This window comes from Medicago sativa, chromosome 3 (genome assembly GCF_051527215.1).
Source record: "Medicago sativa cultivar Bolivia chromosome 3, Bolivia_mono, whole genome shotgun sequence".
Classification (NCBI taxonomy): Eukaryota; Viridiplantae; Streptophyta; class Magnoliopsida; order Fabales; family Fabaceae; genus Medicago; species Medicago sativa.
Window position 1 is genome coordinate 29,808,994 of NC_140751.1, and position 21,809 is coordinate 29,830,802.

A 21,809-nucleotide genomic window follows, 5' to 3' on the forward strand; every position below is an offset into this window, starting at 1 on the left:
TTGGTTACGGTGGTTTCCACCGTGCATCAGAAAGACTTTGAAATATTTGATGTTCGTTTTCTACTAGTATTTAGAAGAATATTGGCGACATGCTTAGGCTTCATCCATAAGCTTTCGGGTCTGTTCGCCGGGAGTAGATCTCCCCGATGTGTGAGTCGAGCCCGTAGTTCCTCTTGTTTTCTAGTGGTAGTGTTTCGATCCCTTCCTTGCTGTGACCGACCTGATGGGTGAATGAAGGGTGGATCTGAATGTTGGATTCACTTTTTCCCTTGCTTTTTCCAAGTCTATCATGGGAAACGAAGGAGTTGATGCGTCTGTTATTTTGCGGCCAGGAGAAGAGCCCTTGGAAACCGAATCTATGTTTGCTACTGATGGCGTGGGTGAAGCCCCCTTTGATACCATCGGAGAAGTGAGAGATTGGGAGCTGGTTCTGCCGAGCACGTCTAACAGGGTGTGTTCGGAGTATGAAAACTATGTCTTTCCCATGTATGAAGTGGTTTTCAAAGACATGGGTTTCCGGCTCCCTTTCTCCAATTTCCAGCGGGAAGTGCTTCGTTGGACCAAGCTGTCCCCCACCCAGATTCATGCGAATTCTTATGCCTTTATGAGGGCCTTTGAGTTGTTATGCGATTATCTTCGCATTCCTGCCTCCAAAAATGTCTTTTTCTCCTTCTTCACCGTGCAACGGGGCGCGGATTGGGTTTCTTTTCGTCAGACCCAGAAGATGTTTGAGATTTTTGCTAGGAAGGTCCGGAGCTTTAAAGAGCGTTTCTTTCTGGTTCGACCAAAAAGTGTGGCTGCTCTGGATAACCTTTTGGAGGTCGTGAAGGATGGTGTTCAGGAGCGTCGTCCTTTCTTCCATTTATGCTGGTCTCATGACCATTTTGTCTACGAACCGAGGGATTTCGGTCGTACTATAGCTAATCTGACTGATGAAGAGAAAAGCATGCGTCAACAACTTTGGGCTTTCATTGAGTCTCTTCCGCAGAGGGTTAAAACTGACAGACAGGGGAACCCTTTGATGAGTGTGGATGGAACCCCGGTAACAGAGCCCCGCCTCATCAATACCCGTGAGTTGTTGACTTCTGATGATTTTGAAGCCCGCCTTGGTAGTTTACTTTCTTTTTGTTCTCGCCTTCTTGTTTTGTTTCCCCTAACTGACAAAATTTCCCTATCATTGTGTTGCAGAAAAAATGAAGAAGGATTTGGGGGCCCTCGTGAATGCGGCGAGTAAGAAGATATAGGCCAAGAAGAAGCGGAAAAATGTTCAATCTCTGGAGCATCTTATTGCTGGTTCTGCTCCTGGCTCGTCCTCTGGACCCGTGGTGGATTTGGAAGGCGATGAGCCTTCTGAGGAGTTGGTGCAGGATTCTGCGAAGAAGCAGAGGGCGAGGATGTCTTCCGAGGACCCACTCACTCCGATCAAGGCCGTTCTTGTCCGTTCTGAAAGAGGGGACTTCCTCCAGCTTCCAAAAGTATGGTCCGAGCCGGAGCTGTGCGGACCCAGTCGACCCTTTTCTTGGATGACCCCGAGCTGAAGATCATTCAGGACCTGGGTCCAACTGGCAGGAGTAAGGCGATAACTAATGGGGTTATTGCTACTATGAAGGCTTTGGAGGTCGCTGCGGCCCTGAACAACGCTTTGCTGGAGGGTGAAGTTTGGGTTGATGCTTTTGTGCGGGAAAGGGATGCTTTGACCGCTAGGGTGGCCGCCCTTGAGGAGGATCAAAGGAGCAAGAGGTCAGTTACAGACTGTCAGCTTGCTTCTTTGAAGGAGCAGTTGTCTGGGGCTCAGGCTGCTCTTGAGCAAGCGACCTTGTCTTCTCGGAAGCTGGCTGAGGAGAAGGTGTCCTTGGAGAAAGCTCTGAAGAAGGCGGATCTCCCGGGGGAGGATGAAGCAGAAGACCTCGCTGTCCTGCAGCGTGCTGGTCTTGTGGACAGGATTGGTGAGCTAGAAGGAAGCTTGTTGGACGCCGTCAAGCTTGGTTTTGATCGGGCGGTGGCTCAGCTGAAGGTGGTGAACCCGGGCATCGAGCTGAACGTCGAAGGAATTCATCCTCTTAGCGAAGTGGAAGATGGGATGATCACTCCTCCCCCCGATCCCGAGGAAGATAATGGGCATGCTGATGAAGCCCAGGCCTGATGAGGCCTTGTAATTAATCTCTTCAACAATTATGCTTGTAATGACATTGTGCGCCCTTTGTGGTTTTAGCACTTTTATAATATAATTGCATTATTCTCAATTACACTTGTTCTGAAATGTATGATTTACTTCAAGTATAATGTTTTGAATTTGATTGCTCGTTGTGTGAGGCTTTTTAATACTTGTTTGAAGTATTTACTGAGAGCGAACTATCTATCTTGTGTGTTTCACAGACTGCAATAATTCGTATGCCCTTAACTGTTCAACTTGTATTTGTTGTTCGCTTTTGAAGTGCGAAGCTTTTAAGCCGAAGTGTGTTTTGCTGTGGTGGGATGGACTACCCCCCGTAGTCATTATTTCGACGAAGTGATTTAATGACTGGAGAGTTTACCATGCCCGCCTAACTTCTTGTTACTTTGACTTGATGAAATCAAAGTTTTGCCCTTTTCGTCCCAAGTAACTTCGTTCGGAAAGTGTTACCTTTGCGTTGTTTCGCAAGGAAGAGTTTGGGCAGGAGGTTTCTAACTGTTTACGCGGAGTATTAGCTAGAAATGTTGCACATCCAAGAGATCGTTTATCTGAATGTGTGTCCAAAGTTATGGACGTGTAACAGCGGATGAACGAAGAAACCATTCTAAGTTCAACGCACTGAGGTGTGAATCACCCATCGCGAGCTGGGGTTCTACCTAACATGTCGAGCAGTGATGTCGCAGCGGTAAGCGTACATGCTAAGGAGTGAGAGAACTTGTTGTGTAAATTCCTCTCATCCTTTTTCTTTTTGGATTTGGAGTGGCACGACTTTCCTCTTCCGTTTATTTGCTCGTTTGAGAGCGAAGAGTTCGTTGTATAGAACTGAGTATGTACACTAGAGTAAATTGGCGTTGTCTGCCATCTAGGTGTAATACTTTTTGAGTTTTTCTGCGTTCCACGTCCTTGGAATTGGGTTTTGGTGGAGATCTTTGAGTCTGTAAGCCCATGTCCCGGTCTTCATCCAGATCCTGTAGGGGCCGTCCCAGTTGGTGGCGAGTTTACCTTCTTCAGAATCCTTCTGGTTTCGCCGGAGGATGAGGTCGCCCACTTCGAATTCTCTTCGTATGACCTTCTTGCTGTGGCGAGCGGCTATTTTTTGTTTCAGCGCTGCCTCACACAAGGTTGCTCCGATCCTGACTTCGTCAACAAATTCGAGCTCTTCACGTAGATTTGCCGAGTTGGCAGGGAAGTCAGTGTTGCCGTCGGTACACCATGTGAGTTCGGTTAGCTCAATGGGTAAGACTGCCTCTGTCCCGTACGTGAGTCGAAAAGGTGACTCGCCAGTCGTGGAGTGGGGAGTATTTCTGTAGGCCCAAAGGACCGCGTGTAACTCTTCAGCCCACTGAGTTTTGGCCGTGTCTAGTCGTCTTCGTATTCCCCGTAAAATGACCCTGTTTGCAGCCTCGGCGAGGCCGTTGGCTTGAGGGTGTTCTACGGAGGTGAAGCTTTGTTTGATGCCGATATTCCTTAGGTAGTCCTGGAACCTTTGGTCCGTGAACTGTGTACCGTTGTCGGATATTACTAGAGCTGGTACTCCGAATCTTGCTAGGATGTTTCTCTTGAAGAATCGGAGTACGTTTTTAGCTGTGATTTTAGACAGTGGTTCGGCTTCAATCCACTTTGTAGAGTAGTCGATGGCGACTACGGGGTATTTCAGCTGTCCGACGGCTTTAGGGAATGGTCCCAGAAGGTCGATACCCCACCATGCGAAAGGCCAAGGGAAAACCAAAGATGTTAGCTCAGCGGGAGGTGCTAGATGCATGTCCCCATGTCGCTGGTATTTATCGCAGAGGTTTACGTAATCTTGGGCGTCCTTTAACATGGTGGGCCAATAGTACCCTGCTCGTAGGACCTTTTTTGCTAGAGCTTTGACGCCAAGGTGTTCTCCGCATATGCCGTCATGAACGTCGGCAAGGACTTCTTGGGTCTCGTTAGGCCCTAAACACTTGATTAGTGGAATGATGAAACCTCTTTTGTATAAGGTTCCGTCCATCAAAGTGAATGAGCAGGCCCTTCGCTTCAACCTCGTCTTTTCTTGCGGGTCGGAAGGGAGTTCCCCTCTCTCTATGTATCAAGAGATGGGTCCCCTTTAGTCTTCCATTCCGATGATCGTATTGATCTCTTGAGGTAGGGTTCTTTTATTGTGGATGCTTGGTTCGCTGAGAACCTCCTGTATTACTCTTTTGGTTCCGTTCGCAGTTCGTGTACTTGTGAGTTTTGAAAGAATGTCCTCCCGAGTATTCTGTTCGCGAGGAACGTGAGTTACTTCGACGGTTTCAAACTCTTTCATTTTATCTAGTACTAACTGGACGTACTTTTGGAGGAGGTCCTCTTTTACCTGGAACTCTCCGGTGACTTGGGAAGCCACGAGTTGTGAGTCGGTGAAGATTTTCACCTTTTTGGCCCCCATGTCTTTGGCGGTTCGCAAGCCAGCCAAGAAGGCCTCATACTCTGCAGTGTTATTGGTAACAGGAAAAGACAAAGAGAGAGAGAGAGATTTCGACAACGATAACTTTGTTATCTTCTACGATTATTCCGGCTCCGATTCCCTTGGAGTTGGATGATCCATCTACGAAGACGGTCCATTCCTCGGAGTTGTCCTCAGCTGGGAAAGTCATCTCGGCGAGAAAGTCCGCGAACACTTGTGCCTTCAGTGCCTTTCTAGATTCGTAATGTATGTCGGATAATTCGAGTGACCATCTCATCATCCGACCGGCTACGTCTGGGCAGCCCAAGATTTGTCTGATGGGTTGGTCCGTTCGGACCACCAGCTTGAGCTAGAAAGTACTGCCTCAGCCTTCGGGCCGCTGTGAGGAGTGCAAGAGCTACCTTTTTCGATTCTCTGGTATCTCGTCTCTGGACCCAGCAGTGCTTTGCTGGTGAAGTAGACTGGCTTTTGCCCTTCCGTCGTTTCTCTGATGAGTAAGACGCTTACTGCGTCGGAGGAGACAGATAGGTACAAGTACAGCGTTTCACTTTGGTCGGGTCGCGAGAGTACGGGCGGTGCTGATAGGGTGTCCTTGAGGTGCCTTAGGGCATTCTCGCATTCCTCTGTCCAATTGAACTTCGTTTCTTTCCTCAAGAGTTTGAAGAAGGGAAGTGCGTGTTGAGCGGACTTGGCTACGAATCTGGAGAGGGCAGTTAGCATTCGGTTGAGTGTTTGGATGCACTTCTTGGAGTGGGGTGTTGGAAGCTCAGTAAATGCACGACATTTATCTGGATTCGCCTCGATCCCTCTTTCTGTCAGATAGAAACCAAGGAATTTACCCGCTTGGACTCCAAAGGTGCATTTTTCCGGGTTGAGTCGCATGTTGTACTTCCGAGTTTGCTCGAACACTCTTTTGAGATGGGAGGCATGATCCACCACTTGTTGGGATTTTACGATCATGTCGTCCATGTAAACCTCGAGAATGCCGCCCAGAAGTGTCTTATCATAGACTTTATTCATCATAGGTTGATAAGTGGCCCCCGCATTTTGCAGACCGAAGGGCATTACGTTGTAGTAATAGTTCCCTGATTCAGTCATGAAGGCTGTTTTCATTTTATCTTCTTCAGCCATGGGTATCTGGTTATACCCAGAATAGGCGTCCATGAAGGATAAAAGTTTGTAGCCGGATGAATTATCTACGAGTTTTTCGATGTTAGGAAGAGGATATGCGTCATTAGGGCAGGCCCTATTAAGATCGGTATAATCAACACACATACGCCATTTTCCATTAGATTTCTTGACAAGTACAACATTGGAGAGCCAGGTGGTGTATTTGGCCTCAGAAATAAAGTTTGCCTCTAGGAGGTCTTTTGCAACTTTTTCAACAGCCTCTGATTTTTCAGGAGACTGTTTTCTACGTTGCTGGGCTACAGCGCTAACTCCGGGATCTACTGTCAGCTGGTCATAAGCGACGCTAGGGTCGATTCCGGGCATGTCGGCCGCGCTCCATGCGAACAGGTCGGTGTTCTTCCTGAGGCCGGCGATCAGCTGGTTCTTGACAAGTTCGGCGAGATCCTTGCCAATCTTGAAATTTTTCGATGGGTCGTTTTCGAAAGGGACCAGCTCGAACTCACCATTAGGAATAGGTCTAAGAAGTTTCGCGTTGAGCAGATCCTTCTTCTCCCGTTTTTGTTCCTTTAGGTCCTCCTTGGTGAACCTGGGGTCAAGTTCGACCAAGTTAGCTTCCAGAGTGCTCGCATCAGCTTTCCCTTTGTCTTCAGCAGGTTTGCTGGATTGGGAAACCGAGCTCTGGGATTTGTTGGCTTGGAGGAAACATCTTCTTGCAGCTTCGATGTCTCCGCTGAGAGAGGCCATGATGCCCTCCTTCGCATGGTACTTCAACTTCAGGTGAGCGGTTGAACATGCGGCCCCTAGCTGGGCAAGCCCTGTTCTCCCTATAATGCAATTGTAGAGAGAAGGGTAGTCGATCACAAAGAATGGGACTTTTATTGTTTTCTTGGCCTCCTTTTCGCCGAAGGTGACCAGTAGTTCCACATACCCACATGACTGAGTAGATGAGCCGTTGAAGCCGTAAAGTTTGTCCCCAACATAGGGAGAAAGGTTTTTCTCCGTTAGTTGAAGAGTTTTGAACAGGCTGGAGTACATGACGTCGCACGAGGCCCCTATGTCAATCAGGACTCGCCGGACGTCTGCATTGGCCATCGATGCTCGCACGAGCAAAGGAATGGCGGAATTTGAAGCCCCACCAGGTAGTTTGGAATCATAGAACGCCAAAGGTGGCCTTCCCCCGCGATAGAAGGGAGCCATGGTATTGACGCTCATGAGCTCCTCGAATTTCCTCTTCATGCTTCCCATGGAAATGTTCAGCGCCCCTCTAGTGATGACGTTGGCGGTGGGAAACTGTTCCCATGTGCATGAGTAGGGGGTGATTTCCATGTTGTCAGGGAAATCCCTGAGATGTTCCATGGACATGGCGATCGTTTTGCCCGGTTCAGAAGTGTCACCGATGAGTTCGACGGTATTTCTTTCTGCTTCCGAGTTCTTGACGAACTGTTTGAGCCGGCCTCTCTGAATGAGTAGCTCAATGGCATCCTTCAAATGGATGCATTCATCGGTGGTGTGGCCGTGGCATTTGTGGAATCGGCGTACTTTGTCTTGTCGATCCCTTTCCTCTCCTGAGATGGAGCCTTTGGTGGCTTGATGCTAACTTCTGTCAGATCAGCTATGGCGATCTCAGCGAGCATCTTCTCCCTTAACATGGCCAAAGGAGTGTACTCGGTGGTGTGACCGTTGGGCCTCTTGCTTTCTCGATCAACTTTGCCTTCCTTTTTCTTCTTCTCGTGGAAGGGCTTTTTGGAGGATTCAGCCGCAGGCTCCTCCTTTCGGTATTTATTGAGGTGGTCTGCCTACAGCTCCTCCTCATAGGCGATGTAGATCTTGGCGATCGCTAGGAACTCATTGAGAGTCCTTGGGCGATCCAAGCGGACAGCCTTCTTGACGTTGGTGTCCTCGCGCAGACCCTTGGCGATGAGGTACAATTTCATTGTCTCATTGGCACCTCGTACCTGGACAGCTTCTTTGTTGAACCTCTCGATGTAGTCTCGAAGGGGTTCGCTCCTTCCTTGAAGCTGTGAAGTGGGATGTGAACTCGTTGCAGAGGTCGCTCCATGAGTCGATGAAGTTTCTCCTTAAGTTCTTAAACCATGTGACCGCTCCTCTTCTTAGAGTGGTGACGAAGAGTTTACATTTGACGGCGCCTCGCACCGACCTGTAAGTGAGAACCGCTTCGATGTTCTCAATGTGCTCGTCTGGATCAGTCGTTCCATCGTATGAGTTCATTTGCGGAGGTTTCTCCAATCCGCGAGGAATAGGAGCTTCTTGGATGCGTCGTGTGAACGGACCGTAAGCGTTACGGTCGTAACGAGCATCGCGAGTGTCCTCGGACTCAGAGGGAGACCAAGATCGCCCGTTTTGTCTAGGCGGGGATCTTCTCGGAGGAGATCTCCTCGAGGGAGATCGTCTGGATGGAGATCGCCTGGGAGGAGATCGTCTTGGCAACCTCCTTGATGACCTCCTGGTGTAGCTCGGAGATCTGATGCTGGTGGAAAGCCGAGGGGATCTAGAACGGGGTCTGTGAGGGCTCGTTCCCCTTCTGCTATTGGGGAAGGAGTTCGCCTGGTGGGGACGATATGACGCGCTTGCTCTAGATCCATCAAGCGTCGGTTCTGTTCCTCGATTAACGACGTCTGTCGTTGAACTGTGCGGATCAGGTTGCCGACGAGGACACTGGTTGGTGTGGCATCCTTGGGTGTCTCCGTAGGTCGTGGGGGACCTTGTAGAGGCCTTTGTTGGAGAGGAATAATGTGAGTTGGTTCCTCCCTGTTTGTTTCCACATGTGAAGGTGTAGATGTCATGCCATCTTGTTGAAGGACGTGCACCTCACTTTGTAACTGGGAATGAGCACCGTTTGTAGTCATGGTAGTTTTTTATGGAAAGCTTTGGTTTTTAGGAGTATAAAAACGGGGGAGCTTATGTATTTCCCACAGACGGCGCCACTGATCGTATCTGACCAGAAGGTGACTACCGGCGCTTTGAATGCGGTGGTTGAATGTACTGGAATGCTTCTCGAAACGGATGGGGGGTGTGTACCTGCAGGCACTCCGACACTCAAGTCAGTAGAGATTTAGAGAGTGAGGGTTTGAGAGGAAGAGAAGAATTCTACCTTGGGGACTGCACTGAGTCCCCTATTTATAGAGGTGGAGGGCTACAGAGCCGTTGTGGTGGCACACCTGGCCCTGGCGGTTACGAAATCGTGGGAAGTGTAACCGTCAGGGAGTTTATTGCGGGAACGTGCAGAATGTGCAAAGAGACGTTGAGTTCTTTTGAACCGGTCTCGTTTGCTTCCTGCACCCCCCCCCCCCCCGCAGGGAGGAGGTATGTTGCAAGCAATGTTGCCAAACGTGGGGTTTGGGCTTCAGAAGATGTTGGGCCTAAGTTAATGTGCCAAAGATCCTTTGGGTCGGTCCAGAACAACTGGCATATGATGCTAAAAGATAAAAAGATAAAGAAATAACAAATAATTGAAGCAATTTATAAAAATTAGGGTTTAAAAATAAAAATAACAAAAACCTTTAAAAGAAGGAAAAAGATATAATATATGCAGTTTGTTGAGACAATTATGTTACATAAAAAATAATAAATAAAAGATACAAAAAATTTGAAAAATAATAAATTTATTGAAATAAACCATGATAAAGTAAAATAAAACAACATTCAAAAAATGGAAATAAAAGAAAAGGAAACTAGATTTATAGTTAAAGTATGAATTGGAATATGATGCAAAAAGATAATTAAAAACAAGTAACAGATAATTTAAACAATTATAAAAATTAGGTTTTAAAAGATAAGATATAACAATAACAAAACAAAAATATATAATATATTTCGTTTGTTGAGATATATATGCTACATAAAAATAATGAATAAAATATTTAGAAAATTCAAAAGATAACAAATTTATTTAAATAAAAAACATAATATTATAAAAACATTAAAAAATGTACATTGGTATATTTATATCAAATTAAAATAAATATCATTCAAAACAAATGTGAAAGCGATAAAAATATTGAAAATGAAAAAAATGAAAAAATAAATTATAAACTATTGAAATAAATTATGATAAGTTTAAATTATACTTTTAATAATTGTACGAAAAAATTATTATTTAATCAGATAATGAAGTAACATATTTATTAGCAAAATATCAATGTATAGTATCTTCTTTTATTGATAAATAAAAAGACATAATATCACTATAACGAAGTTCCTATTATTTATACCATAACTTTTATTATACAACGATATTAAACTCTCTTTAGCTAAAATGCATTAAAAAATTGATAATTTGTCACTAATAAAGTTAAATTTCATACATAAGAAAAGTTTTTTTAGGCGCAAATACGCTAGACAAATTCAACATAAAATTGGCCAATGACTTATTTACCAAGTTACTAATCAAATAACATGGTGATAACCATGCTTTTTGCAAATATTAATTACTTCAAAAATATAGATTTTTTTTACGCAAACCATTATTTAATACAAATTAGAATTGTTGATACACTCCCAAATTAAATATGAACATTGGCAAAAACACATGCGCCAACGGCGCAACCCGTGCGAACACACGGGTACAGCACTAGTGTATATAGTTTGTTGAGACAGAGAGAAATATATGCTAAATATTAAATAGAAAGAAGAAGAAAATCTTTTTGATGAAAAGAAAGAATTTGTTGAGATATCTATGCAAAATTAAATCTTCACGTAAAAATAGAAGGTTAATAAAAAATTTGAGAATAAACGTGGAGTCGAAACATGAAATAAAATACCTTAATTTATTTATATAATATTGATTGATTGAAGTTATCAACAGAGTTAAATTTTGTAGCCATAATTTTTGGCAAAGAAAAATAAAAAACAGAATGATGAAATTTATGATTTGGTTAGTTGGGAATCAAAATTGTATCAATGTATTGTGTCTAAACATCAGTAGATGTGTTTAAGATGTTTGAAAAGTTGTATTCAAAAATCAAAAAAATCAAAATAACAAAAAGATGAAAACATGCTATATTAAAAAGTAGCATTGGAAAGTGGTTGAACTATATATATCAAAGTAAATGTAAGAGAAATAGTAGAATTTGTGTTTGGCAAACCTGGAGAAGGAAAAAGGTTAGATGAAAAGAAGGTTTAGGGTTTTTCTTTGTGCTCAAAATATGTGAATATGTGATTAACAAAAATTTCTTTATTTAGATAGTTAACATTTGCATTAGAGTATGCTACTAAAAAATAACATAATAACTAATCGAACTTGTCCAAAAAAAAAAAACTAATCGAAGTCTTTTTTTCCTTAAAAAGAAAACTAATTGAATGATACGGTGCTAAAAGATTAATTAATAACTAATTGAAACTTCTTTTCCTAAAAAAAAACCAATTAGAGTCTTTTAATCATAAAATAAGATCATATATGTAAAGTATTATACGTAGTTTGTTGAGATATTTCAGCTACATAAAATGTTTGCGGAGATATTTTTGTCAAATAAAATATCGATTTTAAAAAATAGAAAAAATAATAAAATATTGAGAATGAAAGTGGAAGTGACACGTGACATAAAAAAACCTTACTATATATATATATATATATATATATATATATATATATATATATATATATTATATATCTATAATAATTGATCGAACTTGTCAAAAAAAAAAACTAATCGAAGTCTTTTTTTCCTTAAAAAGAAAAGCTGATTGAATGATACGGTGCTAAAAGATTAATTAATAACTAACAGAAGCTTCTTTTCCTAAAAAAAAAAAAAACCAATTAGAGTATTTTAATCATAAAATAAGATCATATATGTAAAGTATTATAGGTAGTTTGTTGAGATATTTCTACTACATAAAATGTTTGTTGAGATATTTTTGTCAAATAAAATATTGATTTTAAAAAATAGAAAAAATAATAATATATTGAGAATGAATGTGGAAGTGACACGTGACATTAAAAAACCTTTCTATATATATATATATATATATATATATATATATATATATATATATATATATATATATATTGATTGATATTGATAACACATATAACAAATAGATAAGAGTAAACTCAAATATTAAAAAAAGTGTAACAAATTCAATCTTTATTGATTGTCCACGATATATCATGTTTTTCCTTATCCTTTATTTTTTAAAAAAGATTTTTTTTTTTTTTTTTGGCAAAAAAAGAGGTAGCAGGTGGCTGCTAACCTCTAAACATCAATAAAGAAGAAAAAGGAAACAACGAAGGAAACAAGATGAGGGGGGACTAGGCCAAAACCCTCAATAATTAACAAACCTAAAACTTGGCATACCAAGCTTTTCCTTAACAACCTGACTAGAAATAAAAGAAGGAGCTGTTTCCCAAACAAACAAACCATGTAAAGACAAACCTATGTTTGCAAGGGAATCAGCACATTGGTTCCCTTCTCTATACACATGGGAAACCATAAAGTTCATACCAAAAATAAGATTTTTACAATTAAACCATCTATTTCTAAGGTTCCAAGGCACGATAGCATCGTTAGAAAAAGCCATCACCACCAGCTGAGAATCAGTCTCCAACCAAAAATTGGTCCAATTTCTTTCATTAGCTATCTCTATAGCCCTCATAGCGCCACATAGTTCAGCTTGAAAAGCATCCCCAGGCCCAATATTTTCAGCAGCACAAAGGATACAATCTGACTCAGAATTTCTAAAAATTATGCCACAAGCAGATGAAGAGGAAGTAGATGAGCCATCCGAGTTACCTTTTGTCCAGCGATGCATAGGCGGATGCCAGATGATTTCTTTGATGTCCGGCGCCCTAGGGGGATGAATATTAATATTGAATTTCTTCAGAATTTGAAACTCAGACATGGATGAAAATGATGTTAAAAGAGTGTTGTTTCCTGTCATTGCTACACTTGAAGATATAAGGCTAATGGCTGACTTCCAGTGAATATTATTTTTATTGAATCTTGATTGGTTCCTGACAAACCAAATGGTGGCCAAGATATTCACTAAAGCCGCTTTGATTACAATTTTACATTGTGGGCTCCATCTTCTGTCACAAAGCCTCCAAATGTCTTCCACGCCATTAAAATGCAAGTTCAGGTTGATAATAGAAGAAAACCAGATCCAGATTCTGACTGCATAATGACATTCAAAAAATAAATGAAAGGACGTTTCTTCATTTTTACAGCATAAATTACACATTGAGGGAATGCTGCAACCCCTTTCCATAAGCTTATCATCAGTAGGCATTTTGTCTTGCATGACTCTCCAAGCAATGAGGGATTTTGAGGGAGGAATATCACTACACCATATTGTTTTAGCCCAATGTAACTTCTGTGATTGGTGAGCCTTGGTGAGATATGCTTCTTTGAGAGTGAGGTCACCAGAAGTTGAGTTGATCCAAACAAGTTTATCAGGCCTTTGCTGGGATGGTATAGTAACTTGCTCCACAAGATGCTTCAGGTTTGGGAAGAGATTCTGCAGCTCCAAGGGTATGCTCCAGTTGAAATCTTGAATGAAGTCACTCACCTTAGATAGAAGGAAAGGCTGGAGATTGATTGGAATTTGTAAGATGTCACAAAGTGGCGGTCCTCCCCATCTGTCCGTCCAGAAGTTAGTGTCTGCTCCATCACCAATTAATGTCAGGGAGTTGTCCAAAATGGAAGAATATTCACATTTCACACTGCTCCATATTGATGAGAATATGTGGTGATTTATGATTCTACCCTTTCTGATAGTTCTACTTCTCAAGGCTATGGCCCAAGATTCATCTGAGTTAGCAAGATTCCAACACATTTTCAAGTTTGAAGCCTCATTAAGCTTGATTAGAGATCTAATACCCAAGCCACCTTCTTCATATGGTCTGCAAAGCTTTTTCCATGAGACTGTAACTATCTTCCTCTTAGAAATGTCTCCACTCCATATGAAATTTTTAATGCATTTTTCTAAGTCTTTTAACAGTGAGACTGGCCAAGAGTAAATAGTTATACTGTGGATGAGCATACCTTGAACTACGGACTTCACCAGCTGCACTCTACCAGCTATAGACAACAATGACGCCTTCCAAGCTGCCAGTTTAAGTCTAACTTTGTCAGCTATTGGTTGGAAGTATATAGATTTTGGCCTTCCTTTAAAGATTGGTACTCCGAGATAAGTAAAGGGTAGCTGGCCTATATTAAAACCAATGAAATTGGCAAGTTGAGATAACCTTGCGTGTGGAATAGAACCAGAGAAAATTGTAGACTTTGTAGCACTTATCAATTGTCCTGAAGCCATAGCATATCTTTGAAATAAATCTTTTAAAGCAGTTAAACAAGATTGCTTCCCTTTACAAAACACCATTATGTCATCAGCATATAGGCTATGAGAAGGAATAGTGACATTTCTGGAGGCTTTCATAAGCTCAACTTTACCATCTGCTACTAATCTCTTGATACTTCTACTCAAAACATCCTCTGCAAGACAAAAAAGGAGGGGTGACAGTGGGTCTCCCTGCCTCACCCCCCTATTACAGTGAAAGTATCCATTCTGGTTGCCATTGATACCAATGGATAAGGTTGCTGAATGAAGAATAACCTCAATCCATTTACAAAAAATCTCATTGAACCCAAAACATCTTAAAGTAACTAGCAGAAAGTTCCAATCAAGAGTGTCAAAGGCTTTAGATATATCAATCTTTAAAGCTAAATTACCTCCATATGATTTCTTGTGCAACAAGTTTATGGCTTCTGAGGCGAGGCAAATACAGTCTTTAATATTCCTACCTTGAATGAACCCCCTCTGTTCCTCTGAAACAATGCCAGGCATGATTTTTGCTAATCTATCTGCTAGCACCTTAGAGATGATCTTGAATTTGAAGTTTGCCATTGCTATGGGCCTATATTGATCAATAGTGTCTGCATTCGGAGTTTTAGGAATCAAAATCAAAGTATTGGCATTATAATTCGGTAGGAGCCAGCTCTTTGTGAAGAATTCAAGCACTGCATTTGTAACATCTGTGGAAACAATGTCCCAGTAAGTTTGAAAAAAGAAGGCACCAAAACCATCTGGACCAGGAGCCCCGTCTTTGTTGAGGTCGAAAACAGCATTCTTGATTTCTAACTGGGATGGAATCATAGTGAGCATTGCATTTAGCCTGTCATCAACAAGGTTTGGGATTGCATCCTCCAAAAGCGCTTGATCCTGCAAAACAACAAAGTCAGAGCATATGCTTTTAAAAAAGATAATTGATGGGAGTGAAGTTAAAATAAAAAAAATGTAACAAACACAATAAGAATATATGTCAAGTTTTTTTTATTCTTCCTTTATGCTTTAAAAAGTGTAACAAACTAAATCGAGTATATATATAAAATTTTGGGCTGACTTTTTGATAATCTGAATTATACTCTAAAAGAATTTTTTTCTATAATAATGATTGTTGTTGGTGTCATTAAAAAGATAAGAATTTAAACTCTATTTTTTTATATTATTGATGTCATTGAAATAGATAAACAATGTTAGTTTAATTTATTATAATTTTAAAGCAACAATCATTTATATTTATATTTTTAATCAAAATCAAAATTTCATAGAAAAACACCGTTCATAATTTTCAAACTTTAACTGAATAAAAAGAGCGGAAAGACGAACACGCGAGTACCTGTCTTTTCGCTAGATATATATAAGAAAATAGTCATTTTCTACTTTTTTGGACTGACTTTTTCTCTTTCCCAAATTATGCTTAACTTTAAAATATTAAAAAAAGTGTAACAAATTCAATCTTTATTGCCCATGATATATCGATTTTTTTTCTTTATGCTTTATTCGCTGACTTTTTCATTATCCCAATTATACTTTAAAATAATTGTTGTTGGTATCATTAAAAAGATAAAAATTTAAATTACATTTTTTTATTATATTAAAATAGATAAACAATATTAATTTGATTTGTTATAATTTAAAAGTAATAATGGTACATAATTTTCAAATTTTAGGACAATAAAAAGAGCGGACACAATTGATATTTTTCTTATTCTATAAAAAAATTGGTATATACACGACCTTTCCCTGTCAAAGAAAAGCCCTAAACCCTCCTTCAAAGTTCAAAGAGCTATGGCCGAAACAACATTTCTCAGTGACGCTTTTCTCACCGCAACCGTTGAAGACTTATTACACAAACTCGCCTCATCAGATTTCATCGATTACGTCAAATACAGCAACTTAAATCTCTTGAAACTCACCGTTTTGGAGACAAATCTTCTCACTCTTCACCCCGTGCTTCGCGATTCCGAACAGAAACAGTTCTTCAATCCCAAAATCAAGCAATGGCGTGACGAATTGTACGATACAATCTCTTCTGCCGAAGATTTGTTCGATGAAATCGGTTACGATTCGCTTCTATGTAAGGTAGAGAATACACAACCTGGTAAAGATTCTATGTTCAATTTTCAAATTAGTATGATTTGTCAAATGCTTCAAGGTTTTGTTCAACAAATCGATTTTCTTGGTTTGCGTTGTGTAAGTGATAGTTTTTCTCTGTCAAATTCAGTGGTGAATGAATCTGTTATAGTTGGTAGAAGGGATGATAAAGAGAAATTGATGAATATGTTAATGTGTGAGAGTGGTAATTTTTATAAGAAGTTAGGTGTGATTGTTGTTTTAGGTGATGGAGGTGTTGGTAAATCGACGCTTGTTAGACTTGTTTACGATGATAGGAAAGTTGATGAGTATTTTGATTTGAAAGTTTGGGTTCGTGTGTTAGAGGATTTTGATGTGCTTAGAGTAACCACAGCACTTTATAATTCCATCTCTACGGGAACTTACGTTGGGAAAGATCTGAATCATCTTCGACGTCGTTTAAAGGAAGAGTTAAGGTGTAGAAGGTTTTTGTTTGTGTTGGATGATGTATGGAATGACAGTTATCGTGATTGGAACAATTTAATTACTCCGTTGTTTAATGGAAATTGTGGAAGTAAGGTGATCATCACAACACGTAATGAAAAAGTCGCAGAGGTTGCACATACATTTCCTATTCATAAATTAGAACCTCTAGGGGAAGAAGATTGTTGGTCTTTACTCTCTAAACATGCATTTGGAAGTGGTGGTGGTAAATCCCTAAACCTAGAAGCAATTGGCATGAAGATTGCAAGAAAGTGTGGCGGATCACCGATAGCTGCTAAAACAGTCGGAGGGCTTTTGAGTTCAAAGGTTGATGCGAATGTGTGGATTGCAATCTTGAATAGCAACATATGGATACCAAATGATAATATTATGCCTTCTTTGCTTCTGGCATATCAACATCTTCCTTCTCATTTGAAAAGATGTTTTGCCTATTGCTCGATTTTTCCAAAGGGCTATCCCTTTAATAGGAAGAAATTGATTTTGTTGTGGATGGCAGAAGGCTTCCTCGAACATTCTATGGTTGGAAAAACAGTAGAGGAAGTTGGTGATGACTACTTCAATGAATTGTTATCAAGATCCTTAATTGAACAATCAAATGATGATACTGTTAAAGAAAAGTTTGTTATGCACAATGTTGTCTATGATCTAGCAACAATTGTATCTGGGAAAAGTTGTTGCAGGTTTGGATCTGGTGGTAGAATCTCTGAAGATGTTCACCATGTTACATACAATCAAGAGGTGTATGACATTTTCAATAAGTTTGAGACATTCTTCGATTTCAAATGCTTGCGAAGTTTCCTGCCCATTGGTTCTAGGTGGCAAGAATCTTACTTATCAAGTAAAGTGATTGATTATTTGATACCTTCAATTAAAAGGTTGCGCGTGTTATCCTTATCAAATTATAACATCACCGTGCTACCAAATTCAATTAATAAGTTGGTGCAACTGCGGTATCTGAATCTCTCCCGCACTGAAATCAAATGCTTGCCTGATACAACATGTGACCTTTACTATTTGCAAACTTTAATTTTATCAGGGTGCAGGAAACTCATTGAATTGCCGATGCATGTTGGAAAGTTAATAAATTTGCGTCATCTAGATATTAGCTATACAAGGATAAAGGAGATGCCAATGCAAATTGTCAGACTAGAAAACCTTCAAACACTAACTGTTTTTCTTGTGGGAAAGCAAGAAGTTGGGTTAACTATCAGAGAGCTTGGGAAGTTTCCTAACCTACGGGAAAAACTTTGCATCAAGAACCTACATAATGCCATTGATGTGAGTGAGGCGTGTGATGCCAACTTAAAGCTCAAATTACACCTTGAGGAGTTAGAATTATACTGGGATCAACAAACAGAACAATCGCCAACAAATGAAGTTATTCTTAAGGAGTTACAACCATCAATAAACTTGAAGAAATTGAGCATTGACTTCTATGGTGGGATAAGCTTTCCAAGTTGGTTGGGAGATTGTTTGTTTTCTAACATGGTGTACCTTTCCATCAAATCTTGTGAGTATTGCATAACACTTCCTCCACTAGGACAACTACCTTTTCTCAAAGAATTGGAGATCGATGGTATGAGTAGAGTGGAAACAATTGGCCCAGAGTTCTATGGCACGACAGGGGGAAGTACTAAATCCCCGTTCCAACCTTTTCCATCTCTTGAGAAGCTAGAATTTAATAGTATGCCTAGTTGGAGGGAATGGATTTCCTTCAGAGGCAGCAAGTTTCCTTTTCCTCGTCTTAAAACTCTGATACTTAGGGACTGTACTGAACTGAGGGGACATTTGCCTAGTCATCTTCCTTCCATAGAGAAAATTAAAATACTTTGGTGTAATCATTTGCCGGCTACACTATCTACTCTGCATTGGCTTTCCTCAGTTAAATCTTTAGATTTGATGTGTCGAGGTTCCCCTGAATTGTCGTTGCTTGGAAATGATTCTCCATGTCATTTGCAGGTTGCAACAATATTTGGCTTTAACAAACTACTATCTCTTCCCAACATGTTTATGACCTCCACTTGTCTTCAACACTTGGATCTCATTTATATTTCGTCTCTCACTGCATTTCCAGCAAATGGTCTTCCCACCTCGTTGCAGTCACTTCGTATAGATGAGTGTCAGAATTTAGCATTCTTGCCTCCTGACACATGGAGCAATTACACATCACTCGTGAATTTAGAGTTAAAAAATTGTTGCGATTCACTTACCTCCTTTCAACTGAATGGTTTTCCTGTGCTCCAAAGTCTTTCCATTGAAGGCTGTAGCAGTCTTAAGTCCATTTTTATTTCAGAAAATGGCTCCCTCTGCCTGTCAACTCTCCAATCACTCAAGGTCAGTAACTGTGAATCCCTTAGATCACTGCCACAACCGATGGACACTCTCATTTTTCTTTTAAGCTTGACTCTAGACAAGTTATCGTTGTGTTGCGAAGTAGCTTGTCTCCCTCCCAAATTACAATTTATGCATATTGAATCCCTGGGGTTAGCTACACCTGTGACTGGATGGGGTTTCCAAAGCCTTTATTACTTGTCTGATTTACATATTGGAGGTGATAATATTGTTAACACCTTGCTGAAAAAGAAATTGCTGCCCCCTTTGCTTGTGTCTTTGACAATAACTAATCTCACTGAAATGATGCGGTTAAAAGGAAATGGGCTTCAACACATCTCCACTATGAAAAACCTCTCATTTAAATGTTGTTCAAGGCTTGAGACCTGTAAAGACTTTTTTCCTTCTTGTCTGAAATCACTTGTCTTTGTAAATTGTCCAAAACTTATGTCCTTGCCGGACATGTTTCCTTCCTCTTTGGAAACACTGGAATTTGACGATTGTCCAAGACTTGGGTTACTGCCAAGGTCTGGGTTTCCTTCCTCTCTTAAGTTACTGAGCATTAGCCACTGTCCGCTGTTAAAATCAAGGTACGCCACTAAGAGAAATGATCATTTGTCCAAGATCTCTCACATCCCTGTCATAAAAATAAATGGTGAAGTGACAATATGAGCCATGGGAAAGGAAAGGAAGAATCTCACTTCCATTTCAGGTATGTTTTTCTTTTATGTCATCGTCCAAGAAGGATTTAAAATTTTAAAAAATAGGAGATATGTAATATAGTAAAGTTTCGTTGTTATTTATGAGGTAGACCAGGTTTACATATAATTTACACACTTAATAAAATAGGAGTGTTGGCCATTACTTGGGATTTTCGAATCATCTGACGGGTACAAGATTTTTTTTGACATTCTAAACACAACCAATAATCAATCTTTGGATAAGTTAATGATATTATGAGCTAAACTCTGATTAGTGGGACCATTCTTCTGTTCCCAAGAGTAAACTTCAAAAGTTTAGTGACACGGACAATTTATATTGTGTTGTCTGCAATTTTGTTTTATAAAACCTTGTTATTGCATCAATTTTGCAAAAGAAACCAGGTTTGGAATCACATCTCTTTCATTAATCTGAGCTGTTTTAATTTGTTTACTTCAGGTGGGAAAATATCGTTGATCCTAAAAGTATTACTGAGTTACTTTATCAGAGCTGTGTAGATCATTCAACAAATGTAGACAGTGTTTTATCACGCATAATCAGACCTGCAAGGCATCCTGATGTTGCAGCATCATTTGCTTTAATTATGTTTAGTTCTCAAGAAAAATTATCATTCAACAGATTTTTGTCAGGTTAGAAGATACAACCGGACCTCTTACTGGTATTTTCATATGCATGATGAAGTTAAGGATCAACCAGACCCCTTTTCTGATGAAGTTTAAATTGGACACTTGATCCACATTTTTCTGATGTCTACTGCTCCAAACTGTAAAAGCATTTTTCTAATGGCTTCATCTTATAATAAACGTGTAAATACCTTTTCTATTATACAATTCTTCAAAGTTTATTTTATTGTAAATGCTTCTACCTTATGTTTGTCTCTTAAATAAACAAAACATCAGCACTGGTCTTCCTTGGCATCTGAATATATTTGGTCAAAGTTTTAAAACCGTAGAACTTACATGTCCTTTTCTTTTTGGGAACTCGGTATCCGGGAGATGACCAATCCCACTGTCCACTAGCTGGGGAGCCACAATTAAGCCAGAGAAAAACTCTGTATGGACTATCCCAACACATGAATTATTGGCACCTGATGAGGTATTTGAACTTGAGACCTAGAGGAGCACACTCCTAGATCTAAAGGCTTCACGATCAGGCCAACCTCTGCAGGTTTAGTACTTAAAAGTTCGTAGTTTGCACTTTACAGTAAAACAGGACATGCAATTCAGTTTCCCAATCTGCAATAAGCTTTTGCTGTTTTCTTCCCCTTTATTACAAATTTGATACAACTGAATTATAGAAATGCAGTTTTTTCTTTATTAATAGACAAATGTTAGTATGTTACTAAATTAATGGATTACAGTTGTTGGTGGTTTGAACCTTGGACTCATGATTTGCAGTACTCTTTCGGTGTTCCTCAGTTCACACCATCTGAGCTAGCCTATTGGGATATACTCTACTGATTCTAATATACGAAATTCATCCATGCAATGCACTGGTTAATTCTTGGTTTACAAAAAGAAGATGCATGATTGATAGCTCCCATTAGAATGTATAATATCATTGACAAAAAATAAAATAAAAGAACGTATAGCATCAAACAGAGTTAGAGAAGTGAACAATCATTGAATCACATGAATATGTTAGGTTTGTCACATATGCATAAATTAGTTCTTAATTATCATAATAAAAAGAAGGTTTAAATGTGTCATTGGTCCCTGCATTTACACAATTTTTTGGTTTTAGTTCTTGCACTTTTTTTGTTTGGCTTAAGTCCTTGCAGTTTGTAAAAAAATTGCTATTGGTCCTTCCGTTAAACTGCCGTTAAAAAAATAAACGGAGTGCCACGTGGACCAGTTATTGCACAACATGTGGCATACTAAATGACAAAATCTTAAATATCTTTTAATAATATTTTTAATTGAGAATATTATAAAAAAAAAATAAATTGAAATTCATCACCACAACAACTACGATTCTCTGTATCTGTGTTCATCAGCAATGGCCTTTTCCTCATCAATCCATGAATGACTCGTACCAATGGATTGCACTCAAATTCAATGCCTCTCTCTACTCTAAGTTCACTTCAATTTATCTCCACTCCCTTTGAGTTCTGATTTGAGCATCCAATTTTAAGACCTGCATATCAATTCT

General features: G+C 39.8%; 1 protein-coding gene across 1 annotated transcript; it reads left to right on the forward strand.

Annotated features, from left to right (window-relative positions):
• Window positions 1-15,788: 15,788 nt before the first annotated feature.
• On the forward strand, window positions 15,789-20,514 carry LOC146937009 (putative disease resistance RPP13-like protein 1). The gene is made up of 2 exons (XM_085751524.1): window positions 15,789-19,650; window positions 20,097-20,514. Exon 1 carries the CDS (start codon window positions 15,819-15,821, stop codon window positions 19,608-19,610), a length of 3,792 nt encoding a protein of 1,263 aa, XP_085607650.1. The 5' UTR covers window positions 15,789-15,818; the 3' UTR covers window positions 19,611-19,650; window positions 20,097-20,514.
• Window positions 20,515-21,809: the final 1,295 nt, after the last annotated feature.